The sequence below is a fragment of the Quercus robur genome, chromosome 11 (assembly GCF_932294415.1).
Source record: "Quercus robur chromosome 11, dhQueRobu3.1, whole genome shotgun sequence".
Lineage (NCBI taxonomy): Eukaryota > Viridiplantae > Streptophyta > Magnoliopsida > Fagales > Fagaceae > Quercus > Quercus robur.
Window position 1 is genome coordinate 29138429 of NC_065544.1, and position 25265 is coordinate 29163693.

General features: G+C 32.8%; 4 protein-coding genes across 4 annotated transcripts; all 4 read left to right on the plus strand.

Annotated features, from left to right (window-relative positions):
- Window positions 1-2474: 2474 nt before the first annotated feature.
- LOC126706002 (basic form of pathogenesis-related protein 1-like) lies at window positions 2475-2954 on the plus strand. The gene has a single exon (XM_050405247.1). The coding sequence runs from the start codon at window positions 2475-2477 to the stop codon at window positions 2952-2954; it is 480 nt and encodes a 159-aa protein (XP_050261204.1).
- Window positions 2955-6468: 3514 nt separating this feature from the next.
- Window positions 6469-7545, plus strand: LOC126704915 (uncharacterized). The gene has a single exon (XM_050403899.1). It carries the CDS (start codon window positions 6469-6471, stop codon window positions 7543-7545), a length of 1077 nt encoding a protein of 358 aa, XP_050259856.1.
- A 2078-nt stretch (window positions 7546-9623) lies between these two features.
- Window positions 9624-12716, plus strand: LOC126704916 (uncharacterized). The gene is made up of 2 exons (XM_050403900.1): window positions 9624-10418; window positions 12420-12716. The coding sequence occupies exons 1-2, from the start codon at window positions 9624-9626 to the stop codon at window positions 12714-12716; spliced, it is 1092 nt and encodes a 363-aa protein (XP_050259857.1).
- A 10166-nt stretch (window positions 12717-22882) lies between these two features.
- On the plus strand, window positions 22883-23362 carry LOC126705979 (pathogenesis-related protein 1-like). Its single transcript, XM_050405220.1, has one exon. It carries the CDS (start codon window positions 22883-22885, stop codon window positions 23360-23362), a length of 480 nt encoding a protein of 159 aa, XP_050261177.1.
- Window positions 23363-25265: the final 1903 nt, after the last annotated feature.

Here is a 25265-nt window from a genome sequence, read left to right on the forward strand (position 1 = left end):
CTTATCTTTTATGCATTATTTTAGACTACAAAAACTTGAATTTAAACAATTGATGGATGATATGACAATTAATATTTGGTCACCTTAAAATTTTATAAGCATGAAAAATATATGAAGATAATGTAATCTAACGGTAGATTTGTCAAAATGCACATCGAATTTAGAAATATAGAGTTCGGTTCAAGTTACACGTGTTGTAACTCTAAAAAATGTTACATTACCCAATAACTTATTATTGAATTCATATTTTGAAAATCCAACCATTGGATTACATGTTTTATATGTTTTTAACATGCATGCCAATTTTCATGCCAATTGGATGTAATATTCCATTTAATCTATAAGCTTATCTTTTATGTATTATTTTATTGGGAAGAAATTTTTATTCACTTTTGAGAGAGAGAGAGAGAGAAAGAGGGAGAGTACAAAAGTGCTATCATTTTTTTTATGGGTACAATTGTTTAGAAAATAAGGACAAATCTTTCTTGTATTGGATGTATATAAAATGTTTTTTTTTTTTTTTTTTTTTTTTTTTTTTTTTTTTTTTTTTTTTTTTTTTTTTTTTTTTTTTTTTTTTTTTACTGTAAACAAGTCGTTCATCTAAAGAATACAAAGTGCTATATGTTTATGTGTTTCCTTTTATTTTTCTTTGAATCATAGAATAACTTTTATCTCCATAAATAATTAATATTTTAATGATTTTTTGTGAAGGTCAATCGTGGCCCTCACAAATAATTTAGTATTAGTAAGGGCATATTTTTAACTCACACTAAAAGTAAACTTTTTGCAAGGAACTTTTATTTTGTCTCGGAAATAATTTGGTGGGAACATTTTCCTCCAAAATTTTTTACGTTTTAATGATTATTTGTGAAGGTCGATCCTAGCCCTCACAAATAATTTAGTATTAGTGACAGCATTTTTTTAACTGTCACAAATAATACACTTTTTGTGAGAGATTTTTAATTGTTCATCGCAAATAATATGGAGGGAAAATTTCCCTCCAAAATATTAGCATTTGTGACGGCTATAACACATAATAGCAACAGCTTTTTTTGTTGGTCACAAATATTTCACATTTTACCAAGTATTTGCGAGGGTTCTATTTTGCCATCACGAATAAGATTATTTTAGAGGGCTTTTTGGGTCCATCACAACTTCTTTATAGTGGTTATTGTTTATACTGTGTGTATGAATCTCTTGTGAGATTTAGAGGTGTTTGTCTTCATACATACTTGGGGTTTTCAATCTCAAGATTGATGTCGAGAGCTTGGCGATCATTTTAGTTGCTGCACAAAGAGCTTAAAGAAAATACAAGTGGGAGTACTTGTGGTTGCTGTGAATCCAAGAAATAAGTAGTTCATGGACTCAGAGCTGTCACGTGGTTGTGGTAGTAAGTTTCCTACTCAATATAGCAATAGGATGTTAGTGGTCTAAGTTGTTATTGTGTAAACTATCTATTTATGTGTCTAATAAGTTACAAAATAAATATTACTACATATTTTGAAAATTTAACCATTGAATTGCTTGTTTTTTACGGTCTTAATACACATGTCACATTTTGTGTCAATAAGATATTATTTACCTTATGATTTATAAGTTTATATTTTCTGCATAATTTTAAATTATAAAAACTTACAATTTAAACAATTTATTGATGACGTAATTATTAATCTTTAATTTTCAAGAAAATTTTCAAACATGCAAGATATAAGAAAAAGGTGAAATCTAATGGTTAATTTATCAAAATTCACCTCCAATAAAAAGATGTTGAATAAAGTTGTAGCCTAAAAATGCAATTAATTTTGTAGCAAAACTTTGCCCTTATTTTTTTTTATTATTATTATTTAAATTTTTGTGTATTATTTATTAAATTTTTTTCATTATTTATTAATTTTTGGATAAGGACCATGGAGGTTATGTTATTGATAAAGATTTCTTAATTTTTTCTTCGTATTTTTAGCTAACTACTTTTCAAAATACCAATATTAGATTATCTATTTTAAACTTTATTTCATTTAGATATGAGAAGTATTACATCCACAATATTTTTATAATATTTTCACAACAAGTTCTGGTAGTGAGTTGTTACGGATTCTAATTTGAATTCAACACTAAAATTATTTTTTTACCTACCACCAATATCAATGTGTTACTAAGGATTTGTTGTCATAATTAATGTGGTGTACACATAACATTTCATTTTAAAGCAATATCGTAGCATCTTCCTACAACGGAGAACTGATAGGAAGTCTAACGTGGGAATACCATTTTGGGATATTATCCTAAATTAGGGATATGATCCTAAATTAAGAAACCTGATAACAAGGCTCATGTATGTATGCATACCACTCGATCCATAACGACCACCACTCTCTTGCCTATAAATGAATAAATCAATACTCAATAGTATATCACATTTTCATTAAGAACTAGAAATATCGAAAAAGCTCGCTCAGCCTTGCATAGAGAGAAAAATGGGGTTTAGCAAGTTTTTGCTGGCAATATGCTTCTTGGGGTTAACCCTAATTCATGTCTCCCTAGCCCAAAATTCCCACTTCAGCTTTGTCCATGCACACAATGTAGCTCGTGCCAAAGTTGGTATCGGTGCAATGGGATGGAACAACACACTTGCAGCCTATGCTCTAAATTATGCTAATACAAAGAAACAAAACTGCGAATTGGAACATTCACAAGGGCCCTATGGAGAAAATATTGCTGAAGGTTCTGGTAGCTTTAGCGGAGTAGAAGCAGTGAAATTGTGGGTAGATGAGAAGCCTAACTATGACCACAATTCTAACAAATGTATTGGTGGTGAGTGCCTGCACTATACTCAGGTTGTGTGGCGTGATTCTGTTCGTGTTGGATGTGCCAGAGTCGAGTGCGACAATGGGGGGGTATTTATCATTTGCAGCTATGATCCTCCGGGTAATTATTATGGTGAACGTCCTTACTAATTATAATTAGCGGTTAATTTATTGATTACTCATATTTGAATATGTTGTTCCTGATCAGGAGTGTGTTCAGTAATAACCAAATATATGTGTACCCTTCTGATTGATATATATATAATAAAAAAGAAGTCACTTTTATTATCATGAAGAAGAAATTTGTTTTTTCCACCTACGTACCATGGGGGCCATGCCAAGGTAATAAGTCAATTTCCTAATAAGGAAATAAATCCAGGGTATAAGAGAAAATGGAATTAAATCTTGGGTCTCAAGCCAACAATATTTTTCAATGTGGAGTGTTTTTGTTTCGGGTCATCCCTTCCCCACAAGAGACGTGTGAGTGTTTCATTAAATTATGTCTTAGCTTAAGAGTAGTTAACTACTGTTACGCTCAGAGAAAAAAAATCACACTCGTCACTTGTCTTAGCCTTTTTTTTTTTTTTTTTTTTTTTTTTAAAAAAAAAAATTGTATTAAATCAAGAAATTAATTAACTTCTATATATGTAATTCGATTGTATTAATGCACTCTTACTTTTGACTTTGAAATTTTACGTTTGAAAATATAACTAGAATATAACCCTTGTAATTACTGGATACCATATATATGCATGATTGTATGGGCTTATGCATGGCTCAGCTTTTCTTTTGTGGTATGAAAAGAAGATAGGAAAATCTAAGATTAAAAAAAAAGCATTATGTTCTTGATCACGTGAACGTTGTCAATAATGACAATATTATGGTAGGAGGATTAGAGAGAGATAGGGTAATTATTAATTCCATTTCTAAGAGCATCTGTTCTCCACAAATCATATCAGGATGGGCGCTCCTTGCCATTTACGACAACGTTCTCTTATTCTTTCTAGTTTCTATGCAAACTTTGCCACTGGTTCAGTCAGTCGCTGTCCAATATGGTAAAATTTTATTGTGCCATTTCTATGCTCACGAGTTATGGCACTGCTACGAGTAAATATATACTTCACTAATCAATAATCAGTACTTCTTATATATTTGTTTGAGTTTCTTTATAAATTAACAGAGAGAAAAAAAAATCAAAACATATGACAAGTTGTGATTTATATCCTTTTTGTCTCCGACCCAACAAAAATCAAATATCAGCTCAAAACCTTTTTTTTTTTTTTTGGGTGCCAGATTTGGATCATATATATCAGCAATTGCAAATATGTGAGAGTACGTCTAATATAATTATTTAAATGTGGTATAATTAATTGAAGACTAGGTAAGGCTAGTCTTTCAGTTAAACCTTAAACGTACTACGAGATATACAAATAATAATAATACATATGGCAAACTATATTAAAAAGAAGATAAATTCAATACATACTAAGTAAAGACAAACTCAATTATACAGGAATTTTCCTTTATCCAAGTTACATAACTATCAGTTTCCTTTAGCAAACTGTGTTAAAAGATGCGTTGGTTTGGCTCCTTATTTTTTCACATGTGAAAATATGAGTATTTGTAAAGTCTGTATTGCTTCTTCAAATGCCATCACTTTTACTTCCAACAGCCTCAGAGGCAACATCAACATTTTACTTAACGCAGCCTCTACACGCCTTATATAATCACAGATAACAAAACACCAACATTTTGCTTGCAATGCAGTAAACTAAGAGCCCATTTGGATAAGCGTTGGCACCTCGCAAACACACGTTTTTTAATAATAAAAAAATTGATATGTGGTAAACCATTTCTACTTTTGAGATTTTTTTTTTTAAAGATATTAAAAGTATTTTGATAGATTACCTTTTTCTTTGTGGATAATTATAAGGGAATACAATTTATTCACCTCTTTTTTTTTAGATAATGATAAGGTTGAAAGTTGAAGCATTATACTTTTGTGTGATAAATATCAACTCCTTAATTTAAGAAATAAAGGATCTAGATAAATTTTTGGATCCACTATTTTCAATTTATATACAAGAAAAGTATTACGTTCACAATATTTTCACAACACTTTCATAGTAATTGATTTTAATTTGAATCTATCACTGAAATTACTTTTTGCTCTACTAATAACAACCTGTAACAACCTGCTACTTAGAATTTGTTGTGAAAATGTTATGAATATAGTATTTCTCTCTATTTATAAATATGTCATTAAAAACATCAGCCGAACAATACATTCAAGTGGGGGACCCACTATTTTATGATTTCTAAAACAAAAAATTGCATTTAAATCATCTTACCAAACAAGTGTAAAAATTCCCAAAAAAAAAAAAAAGGAAGAAGAAGAAGAAGGAAAAAAGCTCAATTAAACTCATATTTTTTGGTCAGTATTGCTGGAAAATTTTGCTTTTAATTATTTCAATTTTTCCCGGTATTTGTTGATTCTGCTATGCATCGGACTCTCCATTCCAACCATTTCCTTCAAATTTTGAGGTTTGCCTTAAAATGTTTTTCAGATTTGTGTTGCTTCTTAATGGTTTGATTGTTTCTGTTCAACTGCCACTATTGCCTGGTGTGCGTTTATGTGTCTGTGTGTGTGTATATATATATATATATATATATTACTGGTGTGGGGGGTTTAGATGTCCATGGGAATGAGGATTGAGGAGTGAAACGTGTTGTCCATGTTGTCCATGAGGTTGTTTTGTGCCTTGTTTTCTTTTTCTTTTTTTTTTTCTTTTTTTTTTTAATAATCTTTTTTTTTTCTTTTGTTGTATTGTATTGTATTGTTTAATCCAATTTATTGAGTAATGTAATGAATATGTTTTTATTTATGCATGTTAGATGTAAAAATGCAATTTTAAGTTTCATATGAAACAATACCATTAAATTTAATATATCCACAAAGGATTAAGTGATACACTCAATAATATAGGAGGTTTCTTCTTTTATGGTTAAACCACAAGTGGCAAAGTGGTTTTGTCTGCCAACCTTCTCTCCCTAGTAGGAGCACCTCTCTCCACCTCTGTGTGGCCTTTACCCATTACCATCGTGTGATCTTCTTCTACCACCTCTATGTGGTTTCTTCTCCACCTCCGTGTGGCACTTCTCCTAACTTTCTCACCTTAACCTGTTTTCCTTATCAATCAATCCTCTAAACTTAAAAGAACCCTAACCCACATTCCACAAACCCATTCCCACACAAGCTTTCTCAGAGTGGCCGTGGATCTCTCGATGGCCGTGGGTCTCTTTGTTAATCAAAATTTGCTTCCTCCTATCAACCTTCCCCTAAATCCCTTTAGACCAAGTCCGGCGAATTTTGCTCAGGGAGGCATCATTTTGGCTCACTTGTGAGTCGGGGCGGTTTTGTCTCGGTTCAGAGGTTGGTCGGCTCTCTCTCTTTGGGTGGATTGTGTTAGAAAGTATGCTGGTTTCTCTTAGCTGAGTCCATTCAGCTATTGCTCCTCTCTTTCTGGTCCATGGGTCTGGACTGCTGGCTTTGTACAGAGGGTTGCTCTGCCTTTTATGGGTCTTGGTTGCTGGGATAATCCTATTCCCACAACCAGTGAGGGGGTCGGCATCACTTTTGGCTGGGAACCAACTTCGGCAAGCTATGATTCTCCTTGCATGGAATTGCCGTGGCCTTGCCCAATCTGAGTTGAAAAGATCTCTCAAAGCCATTGTAAACAAGGTATGTCTTGACTTGCTGTTCTTGTCTGAAGTTAAAATTAGGTCAAATAGAGTCAAAGCTCTACTTTATTCATTGGGTTTCTATAAATTAGAATGTGTTGAACCTAGAGGTCTTAAAGGAGGCATCATTTTGGGATGGAAAAATGGTGTAGATGTGGAAATTGTGATGTCTAATGATAATATGATTAATGGTCTTGTATTCTCGGATCCAATAAATGAACCATGGCTATTGTCTTTGATCTATGGGCCATGTGCAAGGTTAGAGAAACAAACCTTTTTGGAAGATCTTCAAAAGGTTGGGGAGTCTTTTGCTGGGGCATGGTTGTGTATGGGAGATTTTAACAACTTGTTGGGGCCAAGTGATAAGAAAGGGGGGAAACCATTTTCTTCATCTTCTACTGGGGGATTAAAAGGATTGGTAGACTCAGCTAGCTTAATTGATGTTAAATTTGTGGGGGCACCTTACACTTGGTCCAACAAACGCCCAGGCCTTGCCAACATAAAAGAAAGACTTGATAGAGCTCTAGTTAATACTAGGTGGACTGAAATTTTCCCAAGAGCGCTGCTGAAGCATTTTCCCTCAAATTCCTTTGATCATATCCCAATTGTTCTGTTTACTGAAGGAGAAGAGGGAAGTAGACCAAGACCATTCAAATTTGAAGAAACATGGACAAGAGAGGAGGCAAGTAATCTTGTGGTGGAGAATGCTTGGAGGCTCAATGCCCCTGGTTCCCCAATGCTTAGGCTATGCAAGAAGATCAAACAAGCTAAACTAGAGCTAAAACAATGGAATAGATCCTGCTTTGGCAATGTTCAATCCAAAATTAAGGAGGCTTGGAAGAATTTAGACCAAATTCAATGCTTAGATCCAAATCCACAAAACTTGGAAAAGGAAGCAAATTTGTGTATGGAAATTCAAGAATTGTTGAAAAGGGAGGAAATATTATGGCATCAAAAATCCAGAATCAAATCACTTACAAGTTCTGATCTCAATACATGATTCTTCTATCTAAGTACAGTGATAAGGTGAAGAAGAAATTCCATTGATTTTATGAAGAAGGAAAATGGCGAGTGGATTTCAGGTTGGGAGGAGATTGGTCAATGCTTTCAAACCTTCTTTATTAACCTGTTCTCTTCTTCAACCCCAGACATTCCTTATGATATTAATAATTTAATTCCAAGGTGCATCACCCTAGAAGATAATGAAATGTTGCTAGCCTTGCCTTCGATGGAAGAGATCAAAACAACAGTATTTTCGATGGATTCTCATAAAGCCCCTGGGCTTGATGGAATGTCTCCCCTTTTCTTCAAACACTACTAGCACTTGATAGGAGGTGATGTTGTGAATGCAGTTCTAAGCTTCTTCCAAGGCGGTTGTATGTTAAGAGAAATAAATCATACCTTTATCACCCTAACCCCAAGAATGAGAGGGCTGCCATGGTTAACCAATTCAGGCCGATTTCACTCTGTAATGTGCTATATAAGATAATTTCAAAATTATTAGCAAACAGATTGAAACCACTCCTCCACAAGATGATATCTCCTTGGCAGGCTGCCTTCATTCAAGGTAGAAAAATACAAGATAATAGCATATTAGCCCATGAAATCATCCATGCTATCAGAAAGAAAAAAGGGAAGGAAAAGTGGATGGCAATTAAACTTGATATGGAAAAGGCTTATGATAGATTGGAATGGCCTTTTATTCTCAATGTACTAAGAAATTTTGGATTTGATGAGAGATGGATAAATTGGGTTTTAGAATGCATTTCAACTACCTCTTTTTCTATACTCATAAATGGCTCCCCATATGGATTCTTCCAACCACAAAGAGGTCTAAGACAAGGGGACCCTCTTTCCCCATTCCTGTTTATCGTAGCAGCAGAAGTGCTATCCAAACTCTTGCACAAAGCAGAAGAGAGTAAAAAGCTAAAAGGTATCAAGATTGCTAAGGGATGCCAACCAATATCTCATCTCCAATTTGCAGATGATTTGTTCATTTTTGGGAGAGCTGATGAAGAGAACATAAGGTCCATTAAAGAATGTTTATCCACTTACTCTTCTTGGTCAGGGCAGAAGATAAACACCCACAAATCTACCATGGTTTTCAGCAAAAATCTAACTAGTTGGCATTCCAAACACTTGCTAGCTGGGAGTATGGGGTTGAAAATTGAAGGGGCAAAAGGAAAATATTTGGGGCTGCCAATGCTGATAGGAAAGTCAAAGAAAGGCACATTTCAAGAGGTGGTGGAAAGAGTGGAGAAGAAGTACCAAGGCTGGAAAGTTAAAATCCGCTCACAGGCTGCTAGAACCTCCCTAATTCGCACAGTAACCTCAGCCATACCATCATATGTTATGTCCTCTCTCAAACTCCCAAAAGAAACAACAAAGAAGATTGATGCTTTAAACATGAAATTTTGGTGGGGTTCAAAGGAGAATGGTTCTAGCTGCTGCATCCTGAAGAAATGGGATTCTATTTGCAAACCCAAGTCCATGGGAGGCCTTGGCCTTAGGAAAAGTGAAGATTTCAACCAGGCTCTCCTAACCAAACTAGCTTGGGAGGTCCAAAAAAATGAGGATAAGCACTGGGTAAAAATGTTTAGAAGAAAATATCTAAGAGGTGGAAGTTTTTCCAATACAAGGCCACCTAAACAAGCGTCTTGGATTTGCAAGAGCTTATTTAGTTGTAACAAGCTCATTAAGAAAGGCATGTGCTACAAAGTGGGAGATGGAAGATGTATTAACATATGGGATGACCCTTGGGTCCCCAAAGAACCAGATTTTAGGCCAAAACTCAAGGCTGGGGTGACTACAAATATCTTGCTAGTAGCTGAGCTCATCCACCATGAATCAAGACAATGGGATAGGGAGAAAATTTTTGAGTTATTTGAGTCTCAGTCGGCTATAAGGATCCTCAATATCCACATTCCTGCTTTCCCAAAGTGTGATACCTTATGCTGGGGTCTTAGTCCATCAGGTGAGTTTACAGTAAAATCAGCATATATGTTAAAAATGCAACAAAGCAGCACCTCACTTGGGTCAATGCATGAAGAGCACTGGAAGATGTTGTAGAAGAGCAAAATGCATGAGAGGCTTAAGCTTCTTCTCTGGAGAATTGTCTGCAACTGTCTTCCGGTCCGGGAGATTCTTAGTAAAAGATTCCCAATTCCTAACATAAGCTGTCCAGTATGTGGGGAAGAGACTGAAACTGTCGAACATGTCTTTATTCACTGCCCCATCACAGTCCAGGCTTGGGCTAACTCAGTTTGGCCCCTAAACATGAATGTTTTCAAAGATATGAATATTGATCAGTGGATAAAGATTATAATTAATCCTCTTGAAAAGTTAAAGATCCAAGGCAAAGAAGCAAGGGAGTTCTCTCTTTTTGCAGTGGTGCTCTGTGACCAAGTTTGGAAGAATAGAAACCAAACAATGTGGGGAAACCAACCAGTAGACTCAATAAAGCTCTCCATCCAAATAAATAAGGTATTTTCTCAACACAAGCAAGCTTGGCTTTCTTTTCTTGGGAATAAAGAGAACTCCCCCTCATGGAAGCCCCCTCCTCTTGGATGGATCAAATGTAACTTTGATGCAGCAGTGAAGCCGGATAAGGTGGTGTTGGCAGTGGTTTGCAAAGACAACAACGGATCCATAGTAGCAGCTGATTCTCAAGAAGATTGCCCAGGTGAGCCATTATGGGCGGAATCTAAAGCAGCTCTCTTAGCAGCTAGTTTGGCCCGTAAAGAAGGTTTTGCTAGAGTTGTGATTGAAGGAGATGCCCAATCAGTGATAAAGGCTATCCTAAACCCATCTACAACTCCTCATTGGTCCATCAATGCTATCATTGAGGATATTCGGCTGGTCCTTAACTCTTTTGTATGTTGGAATGCCTCCTTTGTATTTAGAGATTCTAACTGTGTAGCTCATTCCCTTGCCCAATGGGCTTATTTTTGTAATAGTTTTGGATCCCCCCCTCTCTCTGTTGTCTCTAGCTTGGTGAAAGGTGGTGATGGCTAAGTCTCTCCCCTTCCCCTGCTTCTGTTTGTCTCTGCTCTCTTTTTTGTGTTAATATATGTCTTATTCAGTAAAAAAAAAAAAAAAAAAAAAAAAAAAAAAAAAAAAAAAAAAAAAAAACAACCACAAGTGGGAATTTTTTATTATAAAAGAAATAACTTAACGAATATGCCTGTTTTCTTATTTCTTAGTCCAAAATAGTTCATTTAAATATATATATATATATATATTGTAAGGTTGAATTTATTCAATCATGTGTTAGGTTTATTCCGTGCCAAATTTGCTTGTATTTTAACAATTAGATACTCTGTATTTAAGTGGGAATTATGTAAGGGTTATGTGTGAGAGAGTGTGAAGAAAACTCAAGATGTGTGCATACGAAGGAGCCTCGCGACTAAATCTCACGACTGGCAAGTCACCAAAGTGGCACACATGTGAAGCATGCAGGGAACTGAAGGGTCACGACAGTTGGAGCATTACAGGACAAAATGTACAGTCTGGCTAAGTAGTTAGCTCGCGACTCAAACTTGCAACTAGTTCCAATCGCAAGACTGAGTCGCCAAAATGCCATGTTTGGATGAAAACTGACTTTTCACATTCCTCACATACACCACTATAAATACCCTTATACTCACGAAATGTAGAGCGTTTCTAGAGAAAATTTTGAGAGAGAAACATTAGAGAAAAACAAGATTGACTCATCCACAATCTTTGTCATTTGATTCTCCAAATTCCTTTACTCTCACTCTCTTCATTGACATATCCTTGAGAGGTACATTTGTCAAGTCCTTATCTCACCATACCCATATCAGTGAGGAGGTATTTTGGTGCTTGGGAAGCAGTTCGGAGATGACCAATTTACTTGGTTGATGCAATGGGTTTGTTGCGGGATCTGGAAGTTAAAGAAGACAATGTTAGACGTAACCCTTTTGGAGCAAGAAGCTTGGAGGGCTTAGGTGCATTGAATAGATTAGGTTTGGAGGGTCTTTTGCTATTCATGTATCCCAACTTTATTCTTTAGTGGATCATTTGACCAATTGGAGGGCGGCGGAGAGGTTTTTTGCCAAGTTCTTCGGTTTCTTCTTTGATAACACGTGCCGATGTTATTTTTGTATTTGTATCTATCTTCTCTTACTCTTTATCTTTTAATTGTTGTTGTGTTTGTGATTAATTATGGTTTAGAGGGTTTTACCAGTTTGGATATAACTTATATTCATCATTCCGCACATATATTGTTCGGGTATAAGTTTGTGTTGGTATTGTTAAAATTGGGGGTCTAAACATTTATTAGTGATTTACACACTAATTGAACTTTCATATATATAAATAAATATATATATATATATATATCTATATATCTCCATATATACTTCTATTTATCTTTTTTGTTTCATTTATATTTTAATGCCAAATTTTAGACCTTAAAACTGAAATAAAATACTGATTCATTCTGTATTGCGTAGATGTGTATGAGTTTATTATTAACTATGAATTTACAAAATTTTAATCCAATTTCAAAATTAGAATGTTAGCTAACAGCATTGGCTCCTAGAGAGCCGATTGTACCATCACACAATTTTACACTATGGACGTCCCTAATTACCTATATATACTCCTCATGCACATACCTTATTTCTCCACCATTCAGTTAACATTTTGCTTTCCACTAAAATGGGGTTGTGAAAGATTTCACTATCTTTTGTTTTCCTCTTGGGCTTAACCCTAATCGATCCCTCCTTTGCTCAAAACTCCAAAGAAGACTATACCTTAATGCCCACAATGCAGCCAATGCAGAGATGGTGAGTTCCACCTCTGAATTGGGATGACACCGTAGTAGAATATGCACAAAACTATGCTAATTAGCGTATTGTTGACTGCAATCTTGTGCACTCCGGTGTCCAAGAATATGGTGAAAACCATGCATGGGGTAGTGCTGACCTCTCAAGCATGGAAATAGTGAAGATGTGGGTCAACGAGAAGGCGAGCTATGACTACAACTCTAACTCTTCAATTGATGGGGTGTGCGGCCGCTATACTCATGTGGCTTGGAACAACTCAGTTTGTGTAGGATGTGCTAAAGTGAGGTTCAATAATGGAGGGACATTCATTGGTCACAACTATGATTCTTTTGGCCACTACGTTTGCCAAAGGTCTTACTAAAAGCTATATCTTTAACTACCTATGTAGTTATGGGTAATGATCATTACACACTCGCCATGACCCATTCTTTGTACACCCACTGCCATGTGGGTTGAATTTGTGTTTTGCAAACACAATTTCAATTAAAATTGTGAAATAGTATTTTAGAAAACAAAATTTCATCATATTACAATTTGAATTGAAATCTTGTTTTCAAAATACAATTTCAAAGAGAGTGTGTACGGAGTGTGCAATAGTGAGTGTGTAACAAAATTTACCCCACAGCTACAAAAATTTCCATGTATTGAAATCATATTTCAAACTACAATTTCAAAGAGAGTGTGTATGAAGTGTACAATAGTGAGTGTGTAAAGAAATTTACCCTACAGCTATAACAATTTCCATGTATGAGCTAAAAAGGTTTAAATAAGGAATAAAAATTTTCAGTTTCATTCTTAGTGTTTGTTTGGCATGATTAATTTTGCTAATTTATTTAATATTCAACTTATTTTTGCAACTATTCATGGGTTCCACTATACTTTTGGTATTATTTATGAGTCCCACTTTATTATTTCAGTTAAATTTTACCTTTATCTACAATATTTTTAGCAAAAAAATTACAGTTTCACCAAAATAAGCAGATTCCAAACAGACCCTTAATGTATCAATTTATGCTCCACTACTAAACAAGTCCCTTTCTTATTTTTCTGTTATAAAGTAATCAATTCCTTTTTTTTTCTTCTTCTCCTTCTTATAATAAAAAATTAAAATGATAACAAATCATAAGTGTAACATATGTTGGTGGAATATAAATTAGTTGGAACATGACTTTGAATGGAACAAAGTATGTTCATTTATAGATAAGCTATATCACTACAAAAAAACCAAGGGCTATAGCTATGTTTTGCAAACATTGCTATAAGTCCTAAAAACGCTGCTATAGGTCCATTGGGCTATAGTGGCATTTTCTATAGCAACACTACAAAATATTGCTATTGCCCTGTGACTATAGGTCCCTACCCTATAGTGGCGTTTTTATAACGCTACTATAGGCGATTTTTTATTTTTATTTTTATTTTTAAATCGGCTATAGGATAAATGTAGATAATACTTACAATTTTTTGAGCAAATGTAGAAGTTACATGACTCCCATCTTTATTTCTATATGCTTTGTCATATACCATAACACGCTCTACCGGCACCCCTGCTTCTTTTTCCTGCAACATGTTCATTATATCCATTACAATGTTTCTTTTTCTTTTAACATGTTCATTATAGACCCTTTGAAACATGGCTGGAGAGGTACCTATAGCAGCATTTTTTTTTTTTTTAAGTGCTGCTAAAAAGGACGCTGTTATAGCCAACGTTTTTGCTAGTTATTTCTGGAGAAAAAGAACAAAATAAATTAAAAAGTCATCTAGCTTTCATTGGGTGGCAAGTCATCTTCTTTGCAAATTGGGGTAAAATTAAAGATAATCAATTTCATTAAATTGATATTGTCATACGTGTGGTCAATGATTAGCAGCTAGTAAGTGATAAGTTCTGTATTCAGCCAAAAAAAAAAAAGTTGTTTAATGATAAGAATAGTTAGCAGCTAGTAAGTGTTAAAGATGTGTGAGTAGTTATTAGTTGGTTAGGGAGTTGCCATCCATGGATGATGGGACAAATGAAGCTATGATACCATTTGTTGGAGAGAGAACAAGTTGGGAGACTCCAATTTAGTAGTAGGTAATAAGCCTAATATATATAACATACAGGGACGTCACTTAACTGAAAAGCTTAAGTTTATAAGTTTTGGCTCAATTACGTTATAATAACCATTCCTTTGTGTCATTCTTATTCAACACCAGGCTTCAATCATATGTGTATACCAAAAAAAATTGTTCTTGGTTGAGGCAATATTTTAGTTCCTTTCTTCATTTTGGAGGACAAAATTGGCCTTTGCCCTTTTCGAGTAAAATAAATAGTATTCTACCCCCTTTTCCAAACTAATTAGGAAAATACTCTTCTTTTGAAAATCGACTTTTTCAAAATCTAGTTTTAAAAAAAAATTCTGAAGCTCTATAGTGGCGTTTTAAAGAGCCTATAATGACGTTTTAATAACTTATAGTGACATTTTGTAACTCGATTTTCATGAAGTCGAGTTACATGCAATTTTTTTTTACCTATAACTCGATTTCATGGAGCTTGAGTTAAAAAACGCCACTATAGATTTTTAAAAACGTCACTATAGGTCCTTAAAAACGTCACTATAGGATTTAACTCAATTTTGAAAAAGTCAATTTTCAAAAGAGAAGTATTTTCCTAATTAATTTGGGAAATGAAGTAGAATGCTATTTATTTTGCCCAAAAATGGCAGAAGCCAATTTTGTCCTCATTTTGGATGGTTGACTCCTTAAATATGTCAATTTATCCCTTTATTTTTCATCATTCTAATAACTTCATTTGTCCAGGACTCCAAACACTTAAAACACCACCACCACCACCATTTCATTAAGTAGATTCATTACAAGTACTATTAAATGGTGTGCTCTAGAAGTGGCTGATTATTTCCAAGAATTTTTCAGTTTCTCAATTGTTCGAGCCTTTGCGACCATAAACAATCAACCGCAAATGGAAATTCTGAACAATGTCAAAGAATGTTAATCAAATATTATTGTCTCTCAAGTTCCTGTTCAAAAATTAAGTAAGGATACGAGATTCTTTTCATCAAATTTTAGAGATCCTCAAGACGTTGATTGAAGAAGAAATCTAAAATTCGTGAATCAATGGAAAACGAAGAACAAAACTAGACAATCCAATAAAATGGTCATTAGGATGGAGTGGAACTAGCAGCAGCTGGTACGAGAGTGCTATGACACTACTCGTTAATACCCGGGGTGCGTAGTCCCTTAGTATACAGGAAATTCAACCAGACATATATATATATATATATATATAGCCTCACCGTTCATTGTCTGTAACACTCTTAGGCCAAACCACAAGTAAATTACTTGCAGCTAACTCATATATACATCACTGTAAGTTTCTTTAAAAAACTTCTCTCCTCTCTGTATGTTAAAAATATTTAGTATTATTTAAAAAAAAAAAAAACTTATTATAATAATATATTAATTAAAAATAGCTCAACACTTAAAAAGGCTAAAATCATCATTAAAAATGAATTTTTCATAACGGCTTGAGACTTCACTTTTTGTTAACCGTTTCTCACATGGTTAACATCTCTTTCTCCCTGTGTGTGTGAACACCATTATCAAAATTGAAAGTTAGATTTTAGGGTTTTTTGTAAGCATGAAAAATATACGAAGATAATATAATCTAACGGTAGATTTGTCAAAATTTACATCGAATTAAGAAATATATGGTTGGGTACGAGTTACACATGACGTAATTCTAAAAAATGTTACACCACCGAATAACTTATTATTGAATTCACATTTTGCAAATCCAACTGTTGGATTACAAGTTGTAAATGTTCTTAGCATGTATGCCCATATTCATGCCAATCGGATCTAATTTACCATTTGATCTACGAACTCATCTTTTACACATTATTTCAAACTACTAAAACATGAATCTAGACAATTGATTGATGACATGGCTATTAATATTTGACCACCTTGAAATTTTGTAAGTATGAAAAATATACGAAAATAATGTAATCTAACGGTAAATTTGGCAAAATTCAAATCAAATTAAGAAATATATGGTTGGGTACGAGTTACACATGACGAAATTCTAAAAATTATTATACCACCCAAAAACTTATTATTGAATTCATATTTTAAAAATCTAACCATTGGATTACATGCTTTATATGTTTTTAACATGCATGCCAATTTTCATGTCAATTGGATGTAATTTACCATTTGATCTATAAACTTATCTTTTATGCATTATTTTAAACTACAAAAACTTAAATTTAAACAATTAATTGATGACATGACAATTAATATTTGGTCACCTTAAAATTTTATAAGCAAGAAAAATATATGAAGAGAATTTAATTTAACGGTAGATTTGTCAAAATTCACATCGAATTAAGAAATATATAAATGGGTTCAAGTTACTCGTGTTCTAACTCTAGAAAATGTTACATCATCCAATAACTTATTACTGAATTCATATTTTGAAAATCTAACTGTTGGATTACATGTTCTATATGGTCTTAACATGCATGCCCATTTTCATTCCAATCGGATGTAATTTACCATTTGATCTATAAATTCATCTTTTAGGCATTATTTTAAACTACTAAAACTTTAATCTAGACAATAGATTGACGACGCCACTATTGATATTTGATCACCTTGAAATTTTGTAAGCATGAAAAATATACGAAGATAATGTAATTTAACGGTAGATTTGTCGAAATTCACATTGAATTAAGAAATATAGGGTTGGGTATGACTTACACCTGACGTAATTGTAAAAAATGTTACACCACCCAATAACTTATTATTGAATTCATATTTTGCAAATCTAATTGCTGAATTGCAAGTTGTATATGTTCTTAACATGCATGCCAATTTTCATGCCAATCGGATGTAATTTACTATTTGATCTATGAACTCATCTTTTATACGTTATTTTAAACTAGTAAAATTTGAATCTAGACAATTGGTTGATGACATGGCTATTAATATTTGATCATCATGAAATTTTGTAAGTATGAAAAATATAAGAAAATAATGTAATCTAATGATATATTTGTCAAAATTCACATTAAATTAAGAAATATAGGGTTGGGTACAAGTTACACCTGACATAATTCTAAAAAATGTTACAACACTCAATAACTTATTATTGAAATCATATTTTGAAAATCTAACCGTTGGATTACATGCTCTATATGTTCTTTACATGCATGCCAATTTGATGTAATTTATCATTTGATTTATAAACTTATCTTTTATGCATTATTTTAAACTACAAAAACTTGAATTTAAACAATTGATTGATGACATGAAAATTAATATTTGGTCACCTTAAAATTTTATAAGAATGAAAAATATATGATGATAATGTAATCTAATGGCAGATTTGTTAAAATTCACATCGAATTAAGAAATATAGAGTTGGGTTCAAGTTACACGTGTGGTAACTCTAAAAAATGTTACATCAACCAATAACTTATTATTGAATTCATATTTTAAAAATCTAACCGTTGGATTACATGTTCTATATATTCTTAACATGAATGCCAATTTTTATGCCAATCGGATGTAATTTACCATTTGATCTATAAACTTATCTTTTATGCATTATTTTAAAGTACTAAAACTTGAATCTAGACAATTGATTGATGATATCACTATTGATATTTGATTACCTTGAAATTTTTTAAGCATGAAAAATATACGAAGATAATGTAATCTAACGGTAAATTTGTCAAAATTCACATCGAATTAAGAAATATAAGGTTGGGTTCAGGTTACACCTGACGTAATTCCAAAAAATGTTACCCCTTCCAATAACTTATTAGTGAATTCATATTTTGAAAATCCAACCGTTGGATTACAAGTTGTATATGTTCTTAACATGCATGCCAATCATTTGTAATTTACCATTTGATCTACGAACTCATTTTTAATGCGTTATTTTAAACTACTAAAACTAGAATTTAGACAATTGATTGATGACGTGGCTATTAATCTTTGATCACCTTGAAATTTTGTAAGCATGAAAAATATACTAAGATAATGTAATCTAATGGTAGATTTGTCAAAATTCACATCGAATTAAGAAATGTAGGGTTGGGTACGAGTTACACTTGACGTAATTCTAAAAAATGTTACACCACCTAATAACTTATTATTGAATTCATATTTTGCAAATCCAACCTTTGGATTACAAGTTGTATATGTTCTTAGCATGCATGCCAATTTCCATGTCAATCAGATGTAATTTACCATTGATCTTTGAACGTATCTTTTATACATTATTTTAAACTACTAAAATTTGAATCTAGAGAATTGATTGATAACGTGGCTAATAATATTTGATCACCTTGAAATTTTGTTAGTATGAAAAATATACGAAAGTAATGTAATCTAACGGTAAATATGTCAAAATTCAATTCAAATTAAGAAATATAGGGTTGGGTACGAGTTACACCTGACGTAATTCTAAAAAATGTTACACCACCCAATAACTTGTTATTGAATTCATATTTTGAATATCTAATCGTTGAATTACATGCTCTATATGTTCTTAACATGCATGTCAATTTTCATGCCAATTGAATGTAATTTACCATTTGATCTATAAATTTATTTTTTATGTATTATTTTAAACTACAAAAACTTAAATTTAAACAATTGATTGATGACATGACAAATAATATTTGCTCACCTTAAAATTTTATAAGCACGAAAAATATATGGAGATAACGTAATCTAATGGTAGATTTGTTAAAATTCACATCGAATTAAGAAATATATAGTTGGGTTCAAGTTACATGTGTTGTAACTCTAAAAAATGTTACATCACCCAATAACTTATTACTGAATTCATATTTCGAAAATCTAACCGTTGGATTACATGTTCTATATGGTCTTAACATGCATGCCAATTGCATGCCAATCAGATGTAATTTACCATTTGATCTGTGAACTTATCTTTTATGCATTATTTTAGACTACAAAAACTTGAATTTAAACAATTGATGGATGACATGACAATTAATATTTGGTCACCTTAAAATTTTATAAGCATGAAAAATATATGAAGATAATGTAATCTAACGGTAGATTTGTCAAAATTCACATCTAATTAAGAAATATTTGATTGGGTATGAGTTACACCTAACGTAATTCTAAAAAATGTTACACCACCCAATAACTTATTTTTATATTCATATTTTGAAAATCTAACCGTTAGATTATATGCTTTATATGTTCTTAACATGCATGCCAATTGCATGCCAATCAGATGTAATTTACCATTTGATCTGTGAACTTATCTTTTATGCATTATTTTAGACTACAAAAACTTGAATTTAAACAATTGATGGATGACATGACAATTAATATTTGGTCACCTTAAAATTTTATAAGCATGAAAAATATATGAAGATAATGTAATCTAACGGTAGATTTGTCAAAATGAACATCGAATTTAGAAATATAGAGTTGAGTTTAAGTTACACGTGTTATAACTCTAAAAAATGTTACATTACCCAATAACTTATTATTTAATTCATATTTTGAAAATCCAACCATTGGATTACATGTTTTATATGTTTTTAAAATGCATGCCAATTTTCATGCCAATTGGATGTAATATTCCATTTAATCTATAAGCTTATATTTTATGTATTATTTTATTGGGAAGAAATTTTTATTCACTTTTGAGAGAGAGAGAGAGAAAGAGGGAGAGTACAAAAGTGCTATCATTTTTTTTTTATGGGTACAATTGTTTAGAAAATAAGGACAAATCTTTCTTGTATTGGATGTATATTGTGGGGCACGATTCTCAAACGGCCCAACAAGGACGTTGGGCTCGCACGTGAAGGATCCCTCCCAATAAGATTTGTAGAGAGTGGGGATTAAAAGGCTAGCGTCTGGTCACGGGGCGCTGGTCCAAACTGGGCTTTAGGGAAACTTAGATAAGAAAATGCTTTAGCTTGGGTATCCAAGCCCTACAACTTTGTAACTTGAGGGATTGGACTCCTCGGATTATGTCCGAGGAGCACAAATGTCTTTCTCCGGTTATCCGGCGGTGGGTTTTTCGTGGTGGTGTAAATATATTGTCCTGGCATTCTCATCCCTGGAGCTTTTCCCCCAGGAAGTGAGACGGGGATCCCTTTCTGATTAATTTATCTTCTCTTTTATACTAGCCTGCGTTCACTGTCCTTCGTCCACGTGTAGGGTCAACTTTTTTAGGACTGCTATTTGTCCCGTCAGTTTAATCCCGGAATTGTTGGGGATGGTTAATAAAGCCTAGGAATCTGGTTTTGTTAGGTGCAGAGTCTTATCAGTGAAGGGTATTAAGGACAACTTCCCTGAGATATTTTAGATCTTCTTACGGATTTATTCTTATAGCCCTCTTTTACCCCTTTTGTCAAGGGAGCTCTAGGCTTGCCGAGGACTAAACCGTCCTCGGCTGCATATCTGGGCCATCCTCGGCCTTATACTTTTAAGCTTGGGCCATAACTTTTTTCAGCTTGGGCTTGCGGATTCCCCACGAGCAAGTGGGCCTGGCCCATAAACTGTCGGGCCCCACATATATAAAATGTTTTTTTTTTTTTTTTTTTTTTTTTTTTTTTTTTTTTTTTTTTTTTTTTTTTTTACTGTAAACAAATCGTTCATCTAAAGAATACAAAGTGCTATATGTTTATGTGTTTCCTTTTATTTTTCTTTGAATCATAGAATAACTTTTATCTCCAAAAATAATTAATATTTTAATGATTTTTTGTGAAGGTCAATTGTGGCCCTCACAAATAATTTAGTATTAGTAAGGGCATATTTTTAACTCACACTAAAAGTAAACTTTTTGCAAGGAACTTTTATTTTGTCTCGGAAATAATTTGGTGGGAACATTTTCCTTCAAAATTTTTTACGTTTTAATGATTATTTGTGAAGGTCGATCCTAGCCCTCACAAATAATTTAATATTAGTGACAGCATTTTTTTAACTGTCACAAATAATACACTTTTTGTGAGAGATTTTTAATTGTTCCTCGCAAATAATATGGAGGGAAAATTTCCCTCCAAAATATTAGCATTTGTGACGGCTATAACACATAATAGCAACAACTTTTTTTGTTGGTCGCAAATATTTCACATTTTACCAAGTATTTGCGAAGGTTCTATTTTGCCATCACAAATAAGATTATTTTAGAGGGCTTTTTGGGTCCATCACAAATTCTTTATAGTGGTTATTGTTTATACTGTGTGTATGAATCTCTTGTGAGATTTAGAGGTGTTTGCCTTCATACATACTTGGGGTTTTCAATCTCAAGATTGATGTCGAGAGCTTGGCGATCATTTTAGTTGCTGTACAAAGAGCTTAAAGAAAATACAAGTGGGAGTACTTGTGGTTGCTGTGAATCCAAGAAAGAAGTAGTTCGTGGACTCAGAGCTGTCACGTGGTCGTGGTAGTAAGTTTCCTACTCGATATAGCAATAGGATGTTAGTGGTCTAAGTTGCTATTATGTAAACTATCTATTTATGTGTCTAATAAGTTACAAAATAAATATTACTACATATTTTGAAAATTTAACCATTGAATTGCTTGTTTTTTACGGTCTTAATACACATGTCACATTTTGTGTCAATCAGATATTATTTACCTTATGATTTATAAGTTTATATTTTCTGCATAATTTTAAATTATAAAAACTTGCAATTTAAACAATTTATTGATGACGTAATTATTAATCTTTAATTTTCAAGAAAATTTTCAAACATGCAAGATATAAGAAGAAGGTGAAATCTAATGGTTAATTTATCAAAATTCACCTCCAATAAAAAGATGTTGAATAAAGTTGTAACCTAAAAATGCAATTAATTTTGTAGCAAAGCTTTGCCCTTATTTTTTTTTTATTATTATTATTTAAATTTTTGTGTATTATTTATTAAATTTTTTTCATTATTTATTAATTTTTGGATAAGGACCATGGAGGTTATGTTATTGATAAAGATTCCTTAATATTTTCTTCGTATTTTTAGCTAACTATTTTTCAAAATACCAATATTAGATTATCTATTTTAAACTTTATTTCATTTAGATATGAGAAGTATTACATCCACAATATTTTTATAATATTTTCACAACAAATTCTGGTAGTGAGTTGTTACTGATTCTAATTTGAATTCAACACTAAAATTATTTTTTTACCTACCACCAATATCAATGTGTTACTAAGGATTTGTTGTCATAATTAATGTGGTGTACACATAACATTTCATTTTAAAGCAATATCGTAGCATCTTCCTACAACGGAGAACTGATAGGAAGTCTAACGTGGGAATACCATTTTGGGATATTATCCTAAATAAGGGATATGATCCTAAATTAAGAAACCTGATAACAAGGCTCATGTATGTATGCATACCACTCGATCCATAACGACCACCGCTCTCTTGCCTATAAATGAATAAATCAATACTCAATAGTATATCACATTTTCATTAAGAACTAGAAATATCGAAAAAGCTCGCTCAGCCTTGCATAGAGAGAAAAATGGGGTTTAGCAAGGTTTTGCTGGCAATATGCTTCTTGGGGTTAACCCTAATTCATGTCTCCCTAGCCCAAAACTCCCACTTCAGCTTTGTCGATGCACACAATGTAGCTCGTGCCAAAGTTGGTGTCGGTGCAATGGAATGGAACAACACACTTGCAGCCTATGCTCTAAATTATGCTAATACAAAGAAACAAAACTGCGAATTGGAACATTCACAAGGGCCCTATGGAGAAAATATTGCTGAAGGTTCTGGTGACTTTAGCGGAGTAGAAGCAGTGAAATTGTGGGTAGATGAGAAGCCTAACTATGACCACAATTCCAACAAATGTATTGGTGGTGAGTGCCTGCACTATACTCAGGTTGTGTGGGGTGATTCTGTCCGTGTTGGATGTGCCAGAGTCGAGTGCGACAATGGGGGGGTATTTATCATTTGCAGCTATGATCCTCCGGGTAATTATTATGGTGAACGTCCTTACTGATTATAATTAGCGGTTAATTTATTGATTACTCATATTTGAATATGTTGTTCCTGATCAGGAGTGTGTTCAGTAATAACCAAATATATGTGTACCCTTCTGATTGATATATATATAATAAAAAAGAAGTCACTTTTATTATCATGAAGAAGAAATTTGTTTTTTCCACCTACGTCTTATGGGGGCCATGCCAAGGTAATAAGTCAATTTCCTAATAAGGAAATAAATCCAGGGTATAAGAGAAAATGGAATTAAATCTTGGGTCTCAAGCCAACAATATTTTACAATGTGGAGTGTTTTTGTTTCGGGTCATCCCTTCCCCACAAGAGACGTGTTAGTGTTTATTATATTTCATTAAATTATGTCTTAGCTTAAGAGTAGTTAACTACTGTTACGCTCAGATAAAAAAAATCACACTCGTCACTTGTCTTAGCCTTTTTTTTTTTTTTTTTTTAACCAAAAAAATAAAAATATTGTATTAAATCAAGAGTATTTAAGCACATGAAAGACAAGAATAAAAATCAATATATTGGAACAAGAAATTAATTAACTGCTATATATGTAATTCGATTGTATTAATGCACTCTTACTTTTGACTTTGAAATTTGACGTTTGAAAATATAACTAGAATATAACCCTTGTAATTACTGGATACCATATATATGCATGATTGTATGGGCTTATGCATGGCTCAGCTTTTCTTTTGTGGTATGAAAAGAAGATAGGAAAATCTAAGATTAAAAAAAAAAGCATTATGTTCTTGATCACGTGAACGTTGTCAATAATGACAATATTATGGTAGGAGGATTAGAGAGAGATAGGGTAATCATTAATTCCATTTCTAAGAGCATCTGTTGTCCGCAAATCATATCAGGATGGGCGCTCCTTGCCATTTACGACAACGTTCTCTTATTCTTTCTAGTTTCTATGCGAACTTTGCCACTGGTTCAGTCAGTTGCTGTCCAATATGGTAAAATTTTATTGTGCCATTTCTATGCTCACGAGTTATGGCACTGCTACGAGTAAATATATACTTCACTGATCAATAATCAGTACTTGTTATATATTTGTTTGAGTTTCCTTATAAATTAACAGAGAAAAAAAAAAAATCAAAACATATGACAAGTTGTGATTTATATCCTTTTTGTCTCCGACCCAACAAAAATCAAATATCAGCTCAAAACCTTTTTTTTTTTTTTTTGGGTGTCAGATTTGGATCATATATATCAGCAATTGCAAATATGTGAGAGTATGTCTAATATAATTATTTAAATGTGGTATAATTAATTGAAGACTAGGAAAGGCTAGTCTTTCAGTTAAACCTTAAACGTACTGCGAGATATACAAATAATAATAATAATACATATGGCAAGCTATATTAAAAAGAAGATAAATTCAATACATACTAAGTAAAGACAAACTCAATTATACAGGAATTTTCCTTTATCTAAGTTACATAACTATCAGTTTCCTTTATCAAACTGTGTTAAAATGTGCGTTGGTTTGTTTCCTTATTTTTTTCACATGTGAAAATTTGAGTATCTGTAAAGTCTGTATTGCTTCTTCAAATGCCATCACTTTTACTTCCAACAGCCTCAGAGGCAACATCAACATTTTACTTAACGCAGCCTCTACACGCCTTATATAATCACAAATAACAAAACACCAACATTTTGCTTGCAATGCAATAAACTAAGAGCCCATTTGGATAAATATTTGCACCTCACAAACACACGTTTTTTTAATAATAAAAAAATTGATATGTGCTACTTTTGAGATTTAAAAAAAAAAAAATATATTAAAAGTATTTTGATAGATTACCTTTTTCTTTGTGGATAATTATAAGGGAATACAATTTATTTACCTCTTTTTTTTTAAAGATAATGATAAGTTTCAAAGTTGAAGC